A 14,968-nucleotide genomic window follows, 5' to 3' on the forward strand; every position below is an offset into this window, starting at 1 on the left:
AAAAAACTATTTCCAAATGGCCTTCTGAAAACATAATTATTAAAGAGCAGCTTTATCATTAGAAATGTAGACTGTGGCTGGTGCAATGACCCACACCTGGAATTCCAGTGCTTTGGGAGGCCGAAGCAGGCGGATCACTTGAGGTCAGGAGTTTGAGATCAGCCAGACCAACATGGTGAAACCCCATCTCTGCTAAAAATACAAAAATTAGCCTGGTGTGGTGGTGCACACCTGTAATCCCAGCTACTCAGGAGGCTGAGGCAGGAGAATTGCTTGAACCTGGGAAGCAGAGGTTGCAGTGAGCTGAGATCGCACCACTGCACTGCAGCTTGGGCCACAGAGCGAGACTCTGTCTCAAAAAAAAAAAAAAAAGAGAAAAAGAAAATAAAAGAAAATCCCAGCTTTGGATCAGGGGGTTGTTGTTACTTGGCACTGCGTGTTCAGATGCTGGACTCAGTTCCCCTGGATTAATTTTTTGGTAACTGGCTAATTTCATGCAATAACAATGCAGATGTTTAAAATGAGGCTGCATGGAAGCTGTCTGTGATTCACCCTACATGAAAAACACAGGAAACAAAAACCATCGTACAGCATCATCCTGTTTTGGTAAAAATACCTCCATACACATGTCTGTACATTCATAGATAAAGGCTTGGAAGAAATATGGCAAAAATATTAACAGTGTTGTACCTGGGTATTGAGTTTAAAAATGAATTTATTTTCTTCTTTGTTCCTTTCTATATTTCTTAATTTCTTTTGCAGTGAAGATGTATCAATTTTTTCAAATTTTAGTTTTGAAATAGAGAATACATTCACAAAGTAATAATCAAGAGTCCAAAAGATTATACAATAAAAATTCCTTCTCTCGTCCCTGTCTGCCTTCCATCTGGCTCCCTCCAGAGGTAAACAGTGTGACCAGCAACTAGTGTATCCTGTTAGAGACTTTATGCACATATAAGCAAATATATGTTTGTTTTTTACTATTATCACTTTTACAACCAAAGTAAAACTACCTTGATTTTTGAAGAAAAGGCTGTAGAAGACTCTTTGATTATATAAAAAGATGAAAAGTGAAAAACAGAGGCTGGAAAACTACGTACAGTGTGACATTTTATATGAAATTATATAAAATAATTATATATTATTTTAAAATATATAAAATATATATTTAAAATATAAAGAGAGAGAAAAGTTATAATCCAAATGTGTGGGCAATTATCTCTGTGTCTAAAGTTTTAGGTGAGTTTATTTGTTTATTTGCTTTTTTTTTTTTTTTTTTTTTTTGCAACAGAGCCTCACCCTGTTGCCCAGGCTGGAGTGCAGTAGCATGATCTCGGCTCACTACAACCTCCACCTCCCAGATTCAAGCAATTCTCCTGCCTCAGCCCCCCGAGTAGCTGGGATTACAGGCATGTGCCACCACACCTGGCTAATTTTTGTATTTTTAGTAGAGGCAGGGTTTCACCATGTTAGCCAGGCTGGTCTCGCACTCCCGACCCTGTTATCCACCCGCCTCAGCCTCCCAAAGTTCTGGGATTACAGGTGTGAGCCTACCACGCCCAGCCTGAAAACCAAGATTTTTCATTAAATTTGGTGCCAAAATTTACCTGATCTTGTGAAGTTTATTCTTTTTGGTGTCAATATTCATAATAAACTGGAGGATATTAATGTTTGAATATAGGGTACTGCCCCAGATCCCACTGGGAGAACTGGGAGAGTTGGCAAATGCATCATCTTACCTTCCTAAAATATGAACAATTCTGAATTCTGAAATACACTTGGAACCAAAGGTTTTGAATAAGGGATTGTGACTTGGAAAGCACATTCAGATGCTGCACGCAGTAGAGGCCGGGGGTGCCCATCCCCAGGTTGGGATTCACATTGCCCTGCCTAGGGGTCAGGTTCTTGGGAGCCTTTATGAATCCGAAGCCGAATATAATCAGAAGGTGTCAAGAAGTATATGTTGGAGGTATTTCTCCTAAATCAGTACTCTTCACTTTTAATGTCTCTCTGAATCTCCCAGGGATCTCGTAAAAATGCAAATTCTGCCTCTGTAGGTCTGGAGTGGGTCTGAGATTTTTCATTTCTTTTTTTTTTTTCTTTTCTTTTTTTTTTTTTTTTTGAGACGTAGTCTCGCCCTGTTGCCCAGGCTGGAGTGCAATGGTACAATTTTGGCTCACTGCAATCTCCACCTCCCAGGTTCAAGTTATTCTCCTGCCTCAGCCTCCCGAGTAGCTGGGATAACAGGCACCCGTTACCATGCCCAGCTAATTTTTGTATTACAGGCGCCTGTATACCACCCCCAGCTAATTTTTGTATTTTTAGTAGAGACGGAGTTTCGCCATGTTGTCCAGGCTGGTCTCGAACTCCTGACCCCAAGGGATCCACCTGCCTCAGTCTCCCGAAGAGCCATGATTACAGGCATGAGCCACCAAGTCCGGCCAGATTTTGCATATCTAACAATCTCTAATTGAAGCCTATGCTGCCGGAACTGTCCTAAATGCTAGATAAATCTCAGGCAAGGCTCTGAGTGATGATGACAGGGTGGCCCCTAGGGAGAGTTGTCCTCCGCCCTTGACTGGGACCTGCTAAACACTGACCATCCCGGATTCTAAACCTGCTGCAGTCTTCACCTTTTCTCCATCCTTCTGCCTCCTGCCACCTCTTCCTTCCCAGACGGGTTAAAACCACCCCACGCCTCTGCTCCAGACCTTGGCTGGGCTCCACCGAGTCTCATGACTGTTCACTCACTCAGGTCTAAGGTACTGCTTAGGTGAGGTGCCTTTCCGGATGGCTGACCTTGCCCCCACAAGCATGAACTTTATAAATTAGTTTTACTCTCAAGTTCCTGAGATGCCTCACTATCTGTCCCAGGTATCTCCCTGGAAAACTTTTCCAGTGTTGGAAAAGCACTCCTTAACCTGACCACCCACAGACATTATGATAATACACTGACTCACTAGACAATTAGTGACCTGGAAAAAGGCCACGACTTTTTAAATTTTATTTTCTTTTTTTGAGACAGAGTTTCACTCTTGTCGCCCAGGCTGGAGTGCAATGGTGCGATCTTGGCTCACTGCAACCTCCGCCTCCTGGGTTCAAGTGATTCTCCTGCCTCAGCCTCCCGAGTAGCTGGGATTACAGGCACCCACCTCCATGCCTGGCTAATTTTTGTATTTTTAGTAGAGATGGGGTTTCACCATGTTGGCCAGGCTGGTCTCGAACTCCTGACCTCAAGTGATTTGCCTGCCTCAGCCTCCCAAAGTGCTGGAATTACAGGCCATGCCTGGCCATGACTTATTTTATTTTTATTTCAATGCTTACAGTGTCATGACTGACTTCTTACCTGCCCTACCTGCTTATCTTTTTAAGTTCTGGATACCCTGGTTGCAGAAAACTCAGACTTAACTTACTCTCTAAGTGAACTTTCTTACTACAAAAGTAATACATATTTGAGAACTTAGAAAATATAAGAAGAAAGTGAAAACATGAAAACATGAGGGGCCATCACCCAGAGATAAATATTGTGACATTTTGCCTCACGGCCTTGCAGTCTTTATATATAAATTATGCTTTACAAAATCTGGCTTATGCTACATACTCTTTCTTTCCTTTTCTTTTCCTTCCCCTCCCTCCCTCTCTTCCATCCTTCCTTCCTTCCTCCCTCCCTTCCTTCCTTCTTTCCTTCCTTCTCCCTCTCTTTTCTTCTTTTCTTTTCTTTCTTTTTTACTTTTCTTTCTTTCACAGGGTCTTTGCTCTGTTGCCCAGGCTAGAGTGCAGTCGTGAGATCTGGGATCACTGCAGCCTTGACTTTCTGGGCTCAAGTGATTCTCCCACTTCAGCCTCCTGAGTATCTGAGACAACAGGCATGTACCACCACACCCAGCTAATTTTTTATTTTTTGATTTTTTGTAGCAATGGGATCACTGGTCTTGAAGTCCTGGGCTCAAGCAATCCTCCAACCTCGGCCTCCCAAAGTGCTGGGATTACAGGCGTGTGCCCAACCAACATGCACCTTTTTTTTTTTTTTGAGCTGGAGTCTCTCTCTGTTGCCTGGGCTGGAGTGCAGTGGCATGATCTCAGCTTACTGCAACCTCTGCCTCCCAGGTTCAAGTGATTCTCCTGCCTCCTTAGCCTCCCAAGTAGCTGGGATTACAGGCACCTGCCACCACGCCTGGCTAATTTGTTTTTTAGTATTTTTTTAGCAGAGACGGGGTTTCACCATATTGGCCAGGCTGGTCTCAAACTCCTGACCTTGTTATCCGCCCGCCTTGGCCTCCCAGAATGCTGGGATTACAAGCGTGAGCCACCCACCGCGCCCTGCCAACATGCACCATTTTTAACACTGCTTTCCCCCTCCATTTACAGTGTACTGTGACCATTTTTACAAGTCAATGAAAATCTTTCTATATCTTCATTTTAAATGATTATGTAGTTTTTCACTTAATTGATGGGGTTTTGGAATGCTTTCAATCATTTGGGATTCAAATAAAACTACAATGAATGTCCTCACTCAACCAAAATTATCTTTTTGATACTTCTGGGGAATTACATGATCAGGTCAAAGTAGATGAACTTTATGTTTTCTTATGTTGCCAAGTCAGAAAGCATGACTTCCAAACTCTCAAATACAAACCAGGTTCTTTGGACTAAATCAGTGTCTCGAAACCCCACTAACCTCAGTTAACCAGTAGTGACACCGAAAAGCAGGGAATTCCAAAGCTGAGAGGAACTTCGAGGCCATCAGTGATCAAATACCTCTCATCTCCAGCTCCGAAAGAGGAGAATTACTCAGACATTTTGTTTAGAGATCTAAAACTTCCCAAAGTCCACAGTTTTATTTTCACACAATTCTAGGCTAACTTAAAATCAGCATTTTTGCATTATTCTTTCATTCAATATTTATATATTTATAATCAGGGGATTAGATCAATAGGGGATTGGTGAAGTGATTTATGGTACAGCCATTCAATGAAATCTGATACAACCATTAAAAAACTGAAGAAGGTCTTATTATTATTATTATTATTATTATTATTATCTGAGACAGAGTCTTGCTCTGTCGCCCAGGCTGGAGTGCAGTGGTACAATCTCAGTTCACTGCAACCTCAGTCTCCCAGGTTCAAGCGATTCTCCTGCCTCAGCCTCCTGAATAGCTGGGACTACAGGTATGCACTACGATGCTGGCTAATTTTTGTATTTTTAGTAGAAATGGGGTTTCACCATGTTGGCCAGGCTGGTCTTGAACTGCTGACCTCAAGTGATCTACCCACCTTGGCCTCCCAAAGTGCTGGGATTATAGGTGTGAGTCACCGCGCTGGGCCAAAACCGAAGAAGGTCTTCATGTACTAATACAGAATGGTATCTCAAATACATCATCAAATGAAAAAAGAAAAAATGCAGAACAGGGTACATAATACGCACATTTGTGTAAAAAGGAGGTAAGGGAATACATAGATGTTTTGCCATGGACATGCTGTTTGTGTATGCATAAAACATCTTTGGAAAGATACACAACAAACTGATAGTATAATACTTTGATTTCCAGGGAAACTAGGTGGCTGCGAAGAGAAAGTTTTCACTGTGAAATCACACCTTTCACATGGTCAACCATGTAAATATATTACCTATTTAAAAATCAAATGTGGGAGCGGTGGCTCAGGTGTAATCCTAGCACTTTTGGCAGGTGGATTGCTGGAGCCCAGGAGTTTGAGACCAGCCTAGGCAACATGGAGAAACCCCATCTCTACAAGAAATACAAAAATTAGCCAGCCACGGCCGGGCGCGGTGGCTCAAGCCTGTAATCCCAGCACTTTGGGAGGCTGAGACGGGCGGATCACGAGGTCAGGAGATCGAGACCATCCTGGCTGACACGGTGAAACCCCGTCTCTACTAAAAAATACAAAAACTTAGCCGGGCGAGGTGGCGGGCGCCTGTAGTCCCAGCTACTCGGGAGGCTGAGGCGGGAGAATGGTGTAAACCCGGGAGGCGGAGCTTGCAGTGAGCTGAGATCTGGCCACTACACTCCAGCCTGGGTGACAGAGCGAGACTCCATCTCAAAAAAAAAAAAAAAAAATTAGCCAGCCACGGCGGCATGCACCTGTAGTCCCAGGTACTCAGGAGACAGAGGTGGGAGGATTGCTTGATCCCAGGAGGTTGAGGCTGCAGTGAGCTGAGATCACGCCCTGCACCCCAGCCTGGACGACAGAGTGAGACTCTGTCTCAAAATACATAAATACATAAAAATTATTGTTAAAAAAAAAAAACACAACATGAGGGGACTAGGGCGTTTGATTACATCACCAAGCAGATACATTTATTTACTTATTTCTCAAGTACTGCTGAAAATGTCAGTAAAGAAATAAGGGGCCAGGCGTGGTAGCTCACACCTGTAATCGCAGCTCTTTGGGAGGTCGAGGAGGGTGGATTACCTGAGGTCAGGAGTTCAAGACCAGCCTGGCCAACATGGCGAAACCCCGTCTCTACTAAGAATGTAAAAATTACCCGGGCATGGTGGCGCGCACCCATAGTCCCAGCTACTCGGGAGGCTGAGGGAGGAGAATTGCTGGAACCAGGGAGATTGGGGTTACAGTGAGCCAGTATCGCCCCACTGCACTCCAGCCTGGGCGACAGAGTAAGAATATATCAAGAAAGAAAGAAAGAAAAAGAAAGAAAAGAAAGAAGAAAGAGAGAGAGAGAAGAGAAGAGAAGAGAAGAGAAGAGAAAAGAGGACCATAGGTACAAAAATAATAGGTGCAAAAAGAATTTGAGCAGGAACAAAAGACGGGCCATGTGAACAGACCGGTCGTATAACAATAATAGTTCTGGTTAACATTTACTGAGTTACTGTGTGCCAGGCACTGTGCTATTACGCGATCTCGACACATATTACCTCGTTTCATCTACAGATCAAGTAGGTAGGGTACTATGGCCGTTTTCAGGTGAGGAAACTGAGGCTGGCAGATGTTAACTAATTTGCTCAAGTCTCCATCGCTAGTTAAATGGAGTTTGGATTCTCAGTGAGGATTGAACTCTGACCTAGAAGTGTGCCTTGCTTGAGAACCCTGGCTCTTCAGGCAGATGCTCAACTGTCTCCTGACTATTTTTCTGCTATATTAGTGGCAGCGTTTGTTAGTATTTTGCAAGAGCTGTTTGTATTTTGGTTGCAGGGGCTCAGCATAGGGAAGGATCTATCTGGGCAAAAGCCAGGAGTCCAGGCGGGTCAGCGCACAAAGGACAGTGGAATCCGAGGGGATGGTAGGAGATCAACCGAACCCAGAACAGAGGCCTGCAAGGATGACTGCGCTTGACCCCCTCAGAGAAAAAAGCCAGAGTCACTCACAGGAGAAAGACAAAGCAGCCAAAGCTTCCCGGGTGTACAGGAAGTCCAAAGTCATCAGAAGGAAGAAGAAAACCTGAAACAGTGAGAGCTGGCCAAGCGCTGCTAAGACCTATGCAAATGAGACCCACCCACGCTGCCTGGAAATCGGGCCTGGGAAGTCAGAAAACAAAGTACTTGCGTGCAGGGCTGCAGGGAAGGGAGGCAGAGGAGGCGGCTCCGAGGGAGCAGGTAAGGAGACAGAGAGGGTCGCGGAGGGACGGGTCACAGGGCCCCAGAGTCCGGAGAGGCAGCAGCCGTGAAGCGCGTGGCAGGTGAAATCTGGCCTGGGAGGGCAGGCTACTGGGTTCATCTTTCAAACTCAGCCACTCTTTAGCTGGGAAGCCTTCAGCAAGTCGCCTCAACTTTCTGAGACTTGGCTTCCCCATCTAGAAAATGGGTCCAACAATAATCATGCTAACCAGACTTGCATGTCTTCTGTATTCTACCGGGCACCTTATAGACTAGTCCTTCCCCAGAGCAACCCTGTAGGAGTGGGATGATTACCCTTTTTTACGGAGGAAAATGAAGTTCAGAGAGATTAAGCCATTTGTCCAAGACAAATGGTTCCAAATCTGGTTATAAAGCCGGCACACTTTGTCCTCCCCATTCAGCCTCTCTCACAGGGTGGTTTTAGAGTATGAAATGGCCTTCTGCAAACAACAAAATATCCTAAAAGGCAAGTAACCTATCTAGATGGATCACCACACTTAGATCTTAGCAAGGGCCAGGAACCTCTGTAAACTGTGAAGTGCTATGAAATGCCAGTTCCTGGGTGAAAACAATGGAGTGATGCTGGAGACAACTGATATTTGGTGATGACTTGTTCACAGACCAAGGAGATGACTTTGTGACAGTGTTTAGGATTTACTGTAGCTGAGATGTCCTGGCTTGGGGTGGGGGTGATACGTGGCCAGAGTCTCTCCCCAGCTGATCCTGAAACAACAGTGGATCCCTGGAAGAGCAGCACAGATAAAGATCCAGGCAATAATGATCCTTCCTCCTCTTGGACAGCCTTTTACAGCTCTGGCCATGGAATTTCAGAGAATGTAGGTCTGATCTGGGGGGAAACAGGAGATCTTGACGTGTAGTAATACAAGCTTACTGGAGTGAAGTTAGAATTTTCAGGTAAGAGAATTTAAAAAAAAAAAAAAAACTTATAATCTTGCCCCCAGAGATAACCACTGCTAATATTTGGTTATTTATCTTTCCAGACATTTTTTTCCATTGTGCACACATTTTTGAAAATTGGATTATATTGCAATATGGTTTTGTTGCTGGTTCTTTTTTGCTTAATGACATTATATCCTAGGCATATACCCATATTAATAGTTTTACCACATCATATTAAAGGCGGCATAATATCTCTTCCTATGGATGGAGCAGAATCTACTTAATCAATGTCCAATTACTGGATGATGACGTAGTTCTCCATACGTCACTGTTAAACCAGCGCCCAGATGGGCGTCTCTGTACTCACATCTTTGCAGAAGAGTCCTTGATGATTTCCGTGGAATCAATCCCCAGTGGGGGAAATGATGAGTCAGGGTTACATACAGTTTAAGGCTTCTGATAAGTATAAAAGGTCTGCTTCTAACACACTCTGGGATTCAGGAGCTCCTCAAAGCTTGATGCAGAGAACTTTGCTGTGGCTTTGAAGTCAACCTTGACCCTTCCTTTCTCTCAAATCCATTTGCATTAATAATTTCAGTTGCCTCATATATCCATAACAATGCTTTGGTCAACAGTGGATTACATATGTGATGGTGGCCACATAAGATTATAATACCATATATTTACCGTGCCTTTTCTAAGTTTATGTTGAAATACACACGTAATTATCATTGTGTTACAATACCTATAGTATTCAGAACCTAATAAGTTGTGTGGGTTTGTAGCCTAGGTGTAGCAGGCTAGACCACACAGCCTAGGCACGTAGCAGGCTCTACCATCTAGGTTTGTGTAAATACACTCTGTGCTGTTCACACAACAATGGGTTTCTCAGAACATATTCCCGTTGTTAGGTGCTATGTCGCTTTGTAGTCTTTACTGGGTGCTGGGCTCTAACTAAAAGCTTTACTAGTTTTGGCTTCCTTTTCACAAGGGGAAATAGAGGCACAGAGAGGTCAAGCAATTCAACTGGAATCGCAGCCCTAAATAGCCATGGATCTGGCATCATGAACCTTGACATAAACTACAACTGGATCCTTAGAGCTCCACTGCTTCTTGGGAAGTGGCGTTGATTCTGTCACCAAAGATATCACTTATCCCATCCCCTTTTATCTTCTCCGCCACTGCCTAACCTGCACCACCATCGAATGCCTGAGCCACACTGCTACAGCCCGAACACGTGCTCCCTTCCCGGTCTTGTCCCCTCAGTCTGTCCTCTGCCCTGCAGCTAGAATGGTGTTTTAAAAATGGAAATAGGATCAGGTACCTTACCCTACCGCTCACCCCTGTAATAAAATCCAGATGAGCTTCGCTCACAGGTCCTGCGTCCTGTCCCTCCCCACCTTGCCTACCCTGGCTCCAGCCACCACACCTTGATCACCCTGGGCTCCTTTCACTTTCTCAAATTGGAAGAATTTTTCTCGCCTCAGAGCCACACACGCTGTTCCCCGGGCCTGCAACGCTCTTCCTCCACTCTGCGTGGCTGGATTCTTATATACTTTGGTCTCAGCTCTTCTGTCACCTCTTTGCAGAAACATTCTCTGGTGGTCTCATCGGGAGCAGCGACCAAGCACCCGAAGCCCATTTTCCTTTTTGCCTTTTATTAACAACCATTAAAACTGTGTATTTATTTATTGCCCACTAATCATTAAATATCTCTTTGCCTCACTACACTCTAAATGTCATGAGGTCAAAGACAATGTCTATTTTGTTCACCATAATACCTAATAATACCTTGCACAGCACCTGGGCTAGAGTAAGACCTCAATAATGACCGAGTGGATGAATGGGCCGCAGAAGAAAGCACTGGTGCAGAGCCCTGGTAAACTACCCTAGTTTCGCTTAGGGCTCCATCTCCCTCCACATATCTTCATTTCCTCCTTCCCTGTTTGGAGCAGTGCCAGAGGTCTAGAAGAAAACCAGGAAGCCACGGGTCAAAGAGTATAAAGAGCAGGTTTTGCTTCAGACATTGACTCAGTCAGGATAGATGATATCATATCAGGGGCTTTAGGGAGACTCCCTTCCCCCCAGATCCCCTCTTGCACAGTTCCTGGATTTCTACCATGAGTCTTCTGGCTGTGAGGGATTCCTGATCACATGCAAACACTTATTATCTAGCTAGTAACACACACTGAGTAGGTGGACGGCGTGGATGTAGCCTTCCGTCTTTTCGAAAACCATGAGTCTGAAGACATGGGTCCCACGTCACCATTAACTAGCTGGGTGACTTTGGGTGAGTCACTTCTTGTCTCTCATCTGCAACATGAGTAGTTCAGATGGAGAATTGGTTTTTATTTTATTTTATTTTATTTTATTTTTATTTTATTTATTTATTTTTTTGAGACGGAGTCTCGCTCTGTCACCCAGGCTGGAGTGCAGTGGCCGGATCTCAGCTCACTGCAAGCTCCGCCTCCCGGGTTCACGCCATTCTCCTGCCTCAGCCTCCCGAGTAGCTGGGACTACAGGCGCCTGCCACCTCGCCCGGCTAAGTTTTTGTATTTTTAGTAGAGACGGGGTTTCACCGTGTTACCCAGGATGGTCTCGATCTCCTGACCTCGTGATCCGCCCGTCTCGGCCTCCCAAAGTGCTGGGATTACAGGCTTGAGCCACCGCGCCCGGCCTTGAGAATTGGTTTTTAAACTTTTTCTTTTCCCCAGTAGCTCAACTCTTCAGATTATTCAAATGACCTATATGAAAAACAGAGAAAAGCCAAGTATTTCTGGTTGAAATGGAGAAGCAGGGCTGGAGTGCGCCTCCCTCCAACTCGCGCTTTAACTCCCTAAGGTTGGTGGGACGACCAGCTCTAAGATCTCAGAAGGCTGACCCGCTGTGTGCTAAGAACAAAGCAGAAGGCAGCAAGGTTTGCACACGCTGCTTGCAGTTACTTAGGCACATTAAAAGATCAGTGGGTGACTGGACTGAATCTGATAGTCGGAGCTTTTAAGCTTCCAAGTAGGTGACTTTCACAGCAACCGAAGTGCTGAGCAGGCAGCCCCTTTGTGCAAGGAGGAGGTTCCAGCCACGTTCGAAGAGAAATGAGGACCCCAGAGAGAGGAAGCCCAGAAGACTCCCTTACCCTCTCCACATCTAGAAAGAGGAAATTGCCACCCTACCTTTCCAGACCAGGGGCTCCAGGTCTTGAAGGGACTGCCCACAATCTCACAGGTGTTTGGCTTCCAGGTTCAATTAGTTGCCACGCCCTGGGGGGAACTCAGGTCCTCCATCTCCCTCCCCACCCCACCCCCTAGGAAGCTCTCTGGCCTTGGCTCCAAGCAGGTGTGCTCAAGAGGCTGCAGACTGGGCCACCTGGCAGCCCCAGGTGCTGCGTGCCTGCTGCCATGGAGACAGGCCCCTGGGTTGGTGGCAAGAAGGCAGTCTCCCAAAGCTTTGCCAATTCAGGGGAGGGAGCGACTGGAGCCTCAGGCCCTCCAGTGTAGTCTGCCTGACCACCCTGGAACCCACAGAAGCCCAGGTGCGTGCCCTGAAGGTTTCCCAGGACAAAGGGAGGGAGGAGGAGCCAGGGTAGGCAGAGGACCGGGAAGAGGCTTTGGAAGGGGAAGAGGCTCTGGGAGGGCTGATCTGGGAAATGGGGCAGGGGAGCTTCTACAAGCCTTCCAGACAGGGAGAAAAGCCTTTCCAGGGGTCCCCTTGCCAGGCCAAGGACTGGGTGAGTAGGATCTGGAGGGTTGGCCCTCTAGCTCAAGGGGAGGAGGGAAAGAGGGCTGGCATTTGTCCCCATAGGAGGGATAGACCAGGGAATTCACAAAACCCATCTCTGCGCTAGTCAGGGATTTGAGGTAGCAGGGAAGGAAACATTTGTCCTCTAGCAAAATCCACAGACTGCAGCTTACCCCTAGCTCCCTGGGTTCAGGGCAGCCACGGCCACAGACACCGACCATAAGGAGCATTTGCGTCCAGCTCCAAAGCCCGGGGCACTGTCTCCTCCAATGCCGGCCCACTTGGGGGCTCTTGGTAGGGGTGGCCCAGGCCTTCACCTTGACAGAGGGGAGGCTGCAGGAGCATTTGACTCCACTCGATGGCTTAGGAACTGGTGATCAAGAACAAAACGCTTTTGAACCTGAGTAAAACATGGTGATGACACCTTTCAACACCCACAGAACACTTTGCCCCAGGCTAAGCACAGGGATGGGGCTTCATGGCTGTTCCTTTGCTTCTTTCCCCATTCTGCCAGGACGTCTCCCGCGAGGCCTCCCTGTGTGCGGCTGAGGATGGCTGAGCAGGAGGGCCGGGAGCTTGAGGCCGAGTGTCCCATCTGCTGGAATCCCTTCAACAACACGTTCCATACCCCCAAAATGCTGGATTGCTGCCACTCCTTCTGCGTGGAATGCCTGGCCCACCTCAGCCTGGTGACTCCAGCCCAGCGCCGCCTGCTGTGCCCGCTCTGTCGCCAGCCCACGGTGCTGGCCTTGGGGCAGCCCGTCACTGACTTGCCCACGGACACTGCCATGCTCACCCTGCTCCGCCTGGAGCCGCACCACGTCATCCTGGAAGGCCGTCAGCTGTGCCTCAAAGACCAGCCCAAGAGCCGCTACTTCCTGCGCCAGCCTCGAGTTTACACGCTGGACCTCGGCCCCCAGCCTGGGGGCCAGACTGGGCCGCCCCCAGACACGGCTTCTGCCACCATGCCTACGCCCATCCCCATCCCCAGCCACTACTCTCCGAGGGAGTGTTTCCGCAATCCTCAGTTCCGCATCTTTGCCTACCTGATGACCGTCATCCTCAGTGTCACTCTGTTGCTTATCTTCTCCATCTTTTGGACCAAGCAGTTCCTTTGGGGGGTGGGGTGAGTGCTGTTCCCAGACAAGAAACCAAACCTTTTTCGGTTGCTGCTGGGCATGGTGACTGTAGAGCCTCATTTGGTGGTGTCTTCCTTTGTAGTGTTGTTTATTTTACAATCCAGGGATTGTTTAGACCACGTGTTTGCTTCTGGGAACAATTAAAAACAAACAAACAAAAAACCGAACAGCTTGAAAGACTGGGAGATGTGGAGCAACCTCCGGGTGTGAGTGTGGCGTCATGGAAGGGCAGACAAGCAGTTCTGACCACAGAGCTCCACAGCAAGTTGTGCCAAAGGGCTGTACAATGGTATCCAGGAACCTGACTAGCTCACATAGCAAGTTGCATTTCTCACTGGAGCTGCTTCAAAATCAGTGGATTTGTTTTTTGCATTGCTCTTTTTACTATGGGTTGCTAAAAAAAAAAAAAAATTGGGAAGTGAGCTTGAATTCTGTGGGTAAATGTGTGTTTGTTTCTTTTCAGCTTTCTCTTTGGATGTCTTGCCGCCGGTTGCAGTAAAACTGTTCTGCATTCATTAATTCATTCACTTATTCATTCTATGACCATTTACTGGGCTGGTGCTGAGTGCCAGAACTAAGGGAAGAGAAGAGCAGGATTATCCAGGGGTAGCAGATGGCCCTTACTAGCAGGAAGGGGTGTGCTCATTCAGCTGCTGCTTCTATGAGACAACCTCTTGCCACCATGTAGTTCATGGAGTGTTAGGTGAAGTCTAACGGTGAAAGATGTTAGATCAGTGGACTAGGGGAAGTCTGGGATTTGGAGGAATAAGTCTTTCTTCCTCCAGGCAGATACAGAGGCCCTGATTAGAATGGACACAGGGTAGAGTTCTGATTCCCCTCCCCCAAGCTTAATAATCCTGGCTTCAAGAAGATGGAAACTCTGGACAGAGGCAAAGGCTTAGCTCCCATCCTGGATGGGATAGAATCCAGGAACCAATCAGATAGAATTTGGGGGCTCAGGCTATTGCTTGGTAAGTTGCAACCTTGCAGTGTCTAAAACCCTGATTTCTGTTTCCCCAGTTTCAACCTTGCCTGGTGGCTTAAGGCTCTGACACAATTTTAGAGTGGTTAAGATACCATTACAGCCTGGGCACAGTGGCTCACGCCTATAATCCCCAGCAAAGATGAGCTGGGCGTGGTGACGCATGCCTGTAATCCCAGCTACTGGGGAGGCTGAGGCAGGAGAATTGCTTGAACCCAGGAGACGGAGGTTGCAGTGAGTCAAGATTGCACCACTGCACTCCAGCCTGGGTGACAGAGTGAAACTCTGTCTCGGGGGGGGAAAAAAGATATCATTGTACAAAAAAGATACCATCACAAATACGTAAGGATAACATTTTGAGGTTTTGTGGTTTTTTTGATACGTGGAATAAGCTTTCAGAGGCCAGAATTTGAGTTGGTTGATTTGCTGCAAATAATGTTAGATTCCCCCCCACGGGTTTTAATGTACAAAATACATCAAAATATCCAAGACGTATATTTCACGTTTAGAAAAACCAAATGGTTTTAAGCTCCAGTATAAAGAAATATTCTCCATTACAAAGTTGGAAAACTGCCTACATACTCCTCTAGGGGACTAGCAACTGTCTCTCCATTTGTGCCA

The 14,968-nt window shown here is 46.6% G+C and overlaps 1 protein-coding gene across 2 annotated transcripts; it reads left to right on the plus strand.

The window, feature by feature from the left end:
• The first annotated feature begins 7,229 nt into the window (after nucleotides 1-7,229).
• On the plus strand, nucleotides 7,230-13,888 carry RNF183 (ring finger protein 183). 2 transcript variants are annotated; one of them, XM_015117045.3, is made up of 2 exons: nucleotides 7,230-7,570; nucleotides 12,741-13,888. In XM_015117045.3, exon 2 carries the CDS (start codon nucleotides 12,778-12,780, stop codon nucleotides 13,354-13,356), a length of 579 nt encoding a protein of 192 aa, XP_014972531.3. In that variant the 5' UTR covers nucleotides 7,230-7,570; nucleotides 12,741-12,777; the 3' UTR covers nucleotides 13,357-13,888. The 2 variants fall into 2 exon arrangements, with proteins under 2 accessions (XP_014972531.3, XP_077824442.1); XM_077968316.1 differs by lacking the exon at nucleotides 7,230-7,570 and adding an exon at nucleotides 11,882-12,020.
• Nucleotides 13,889-14,968: the final 1,080 nt, after the last annotated feature.

Source organism: Macaca mulatta, chromosome 15 (genome assembly GCF_049350105.2).
Source record: "Macaca mulatta isolate MMU2019108-1 chromosome 15, T2T-MMU8v2.0, whole genome shotgun sequence".
In the NCBI taxonomy this organism is placed as follows: Eukaryota; Metazoa; Chordata; class Mammalia; order Primates; family Cercopithecidae; genus Macaca; species Macaca mulatta.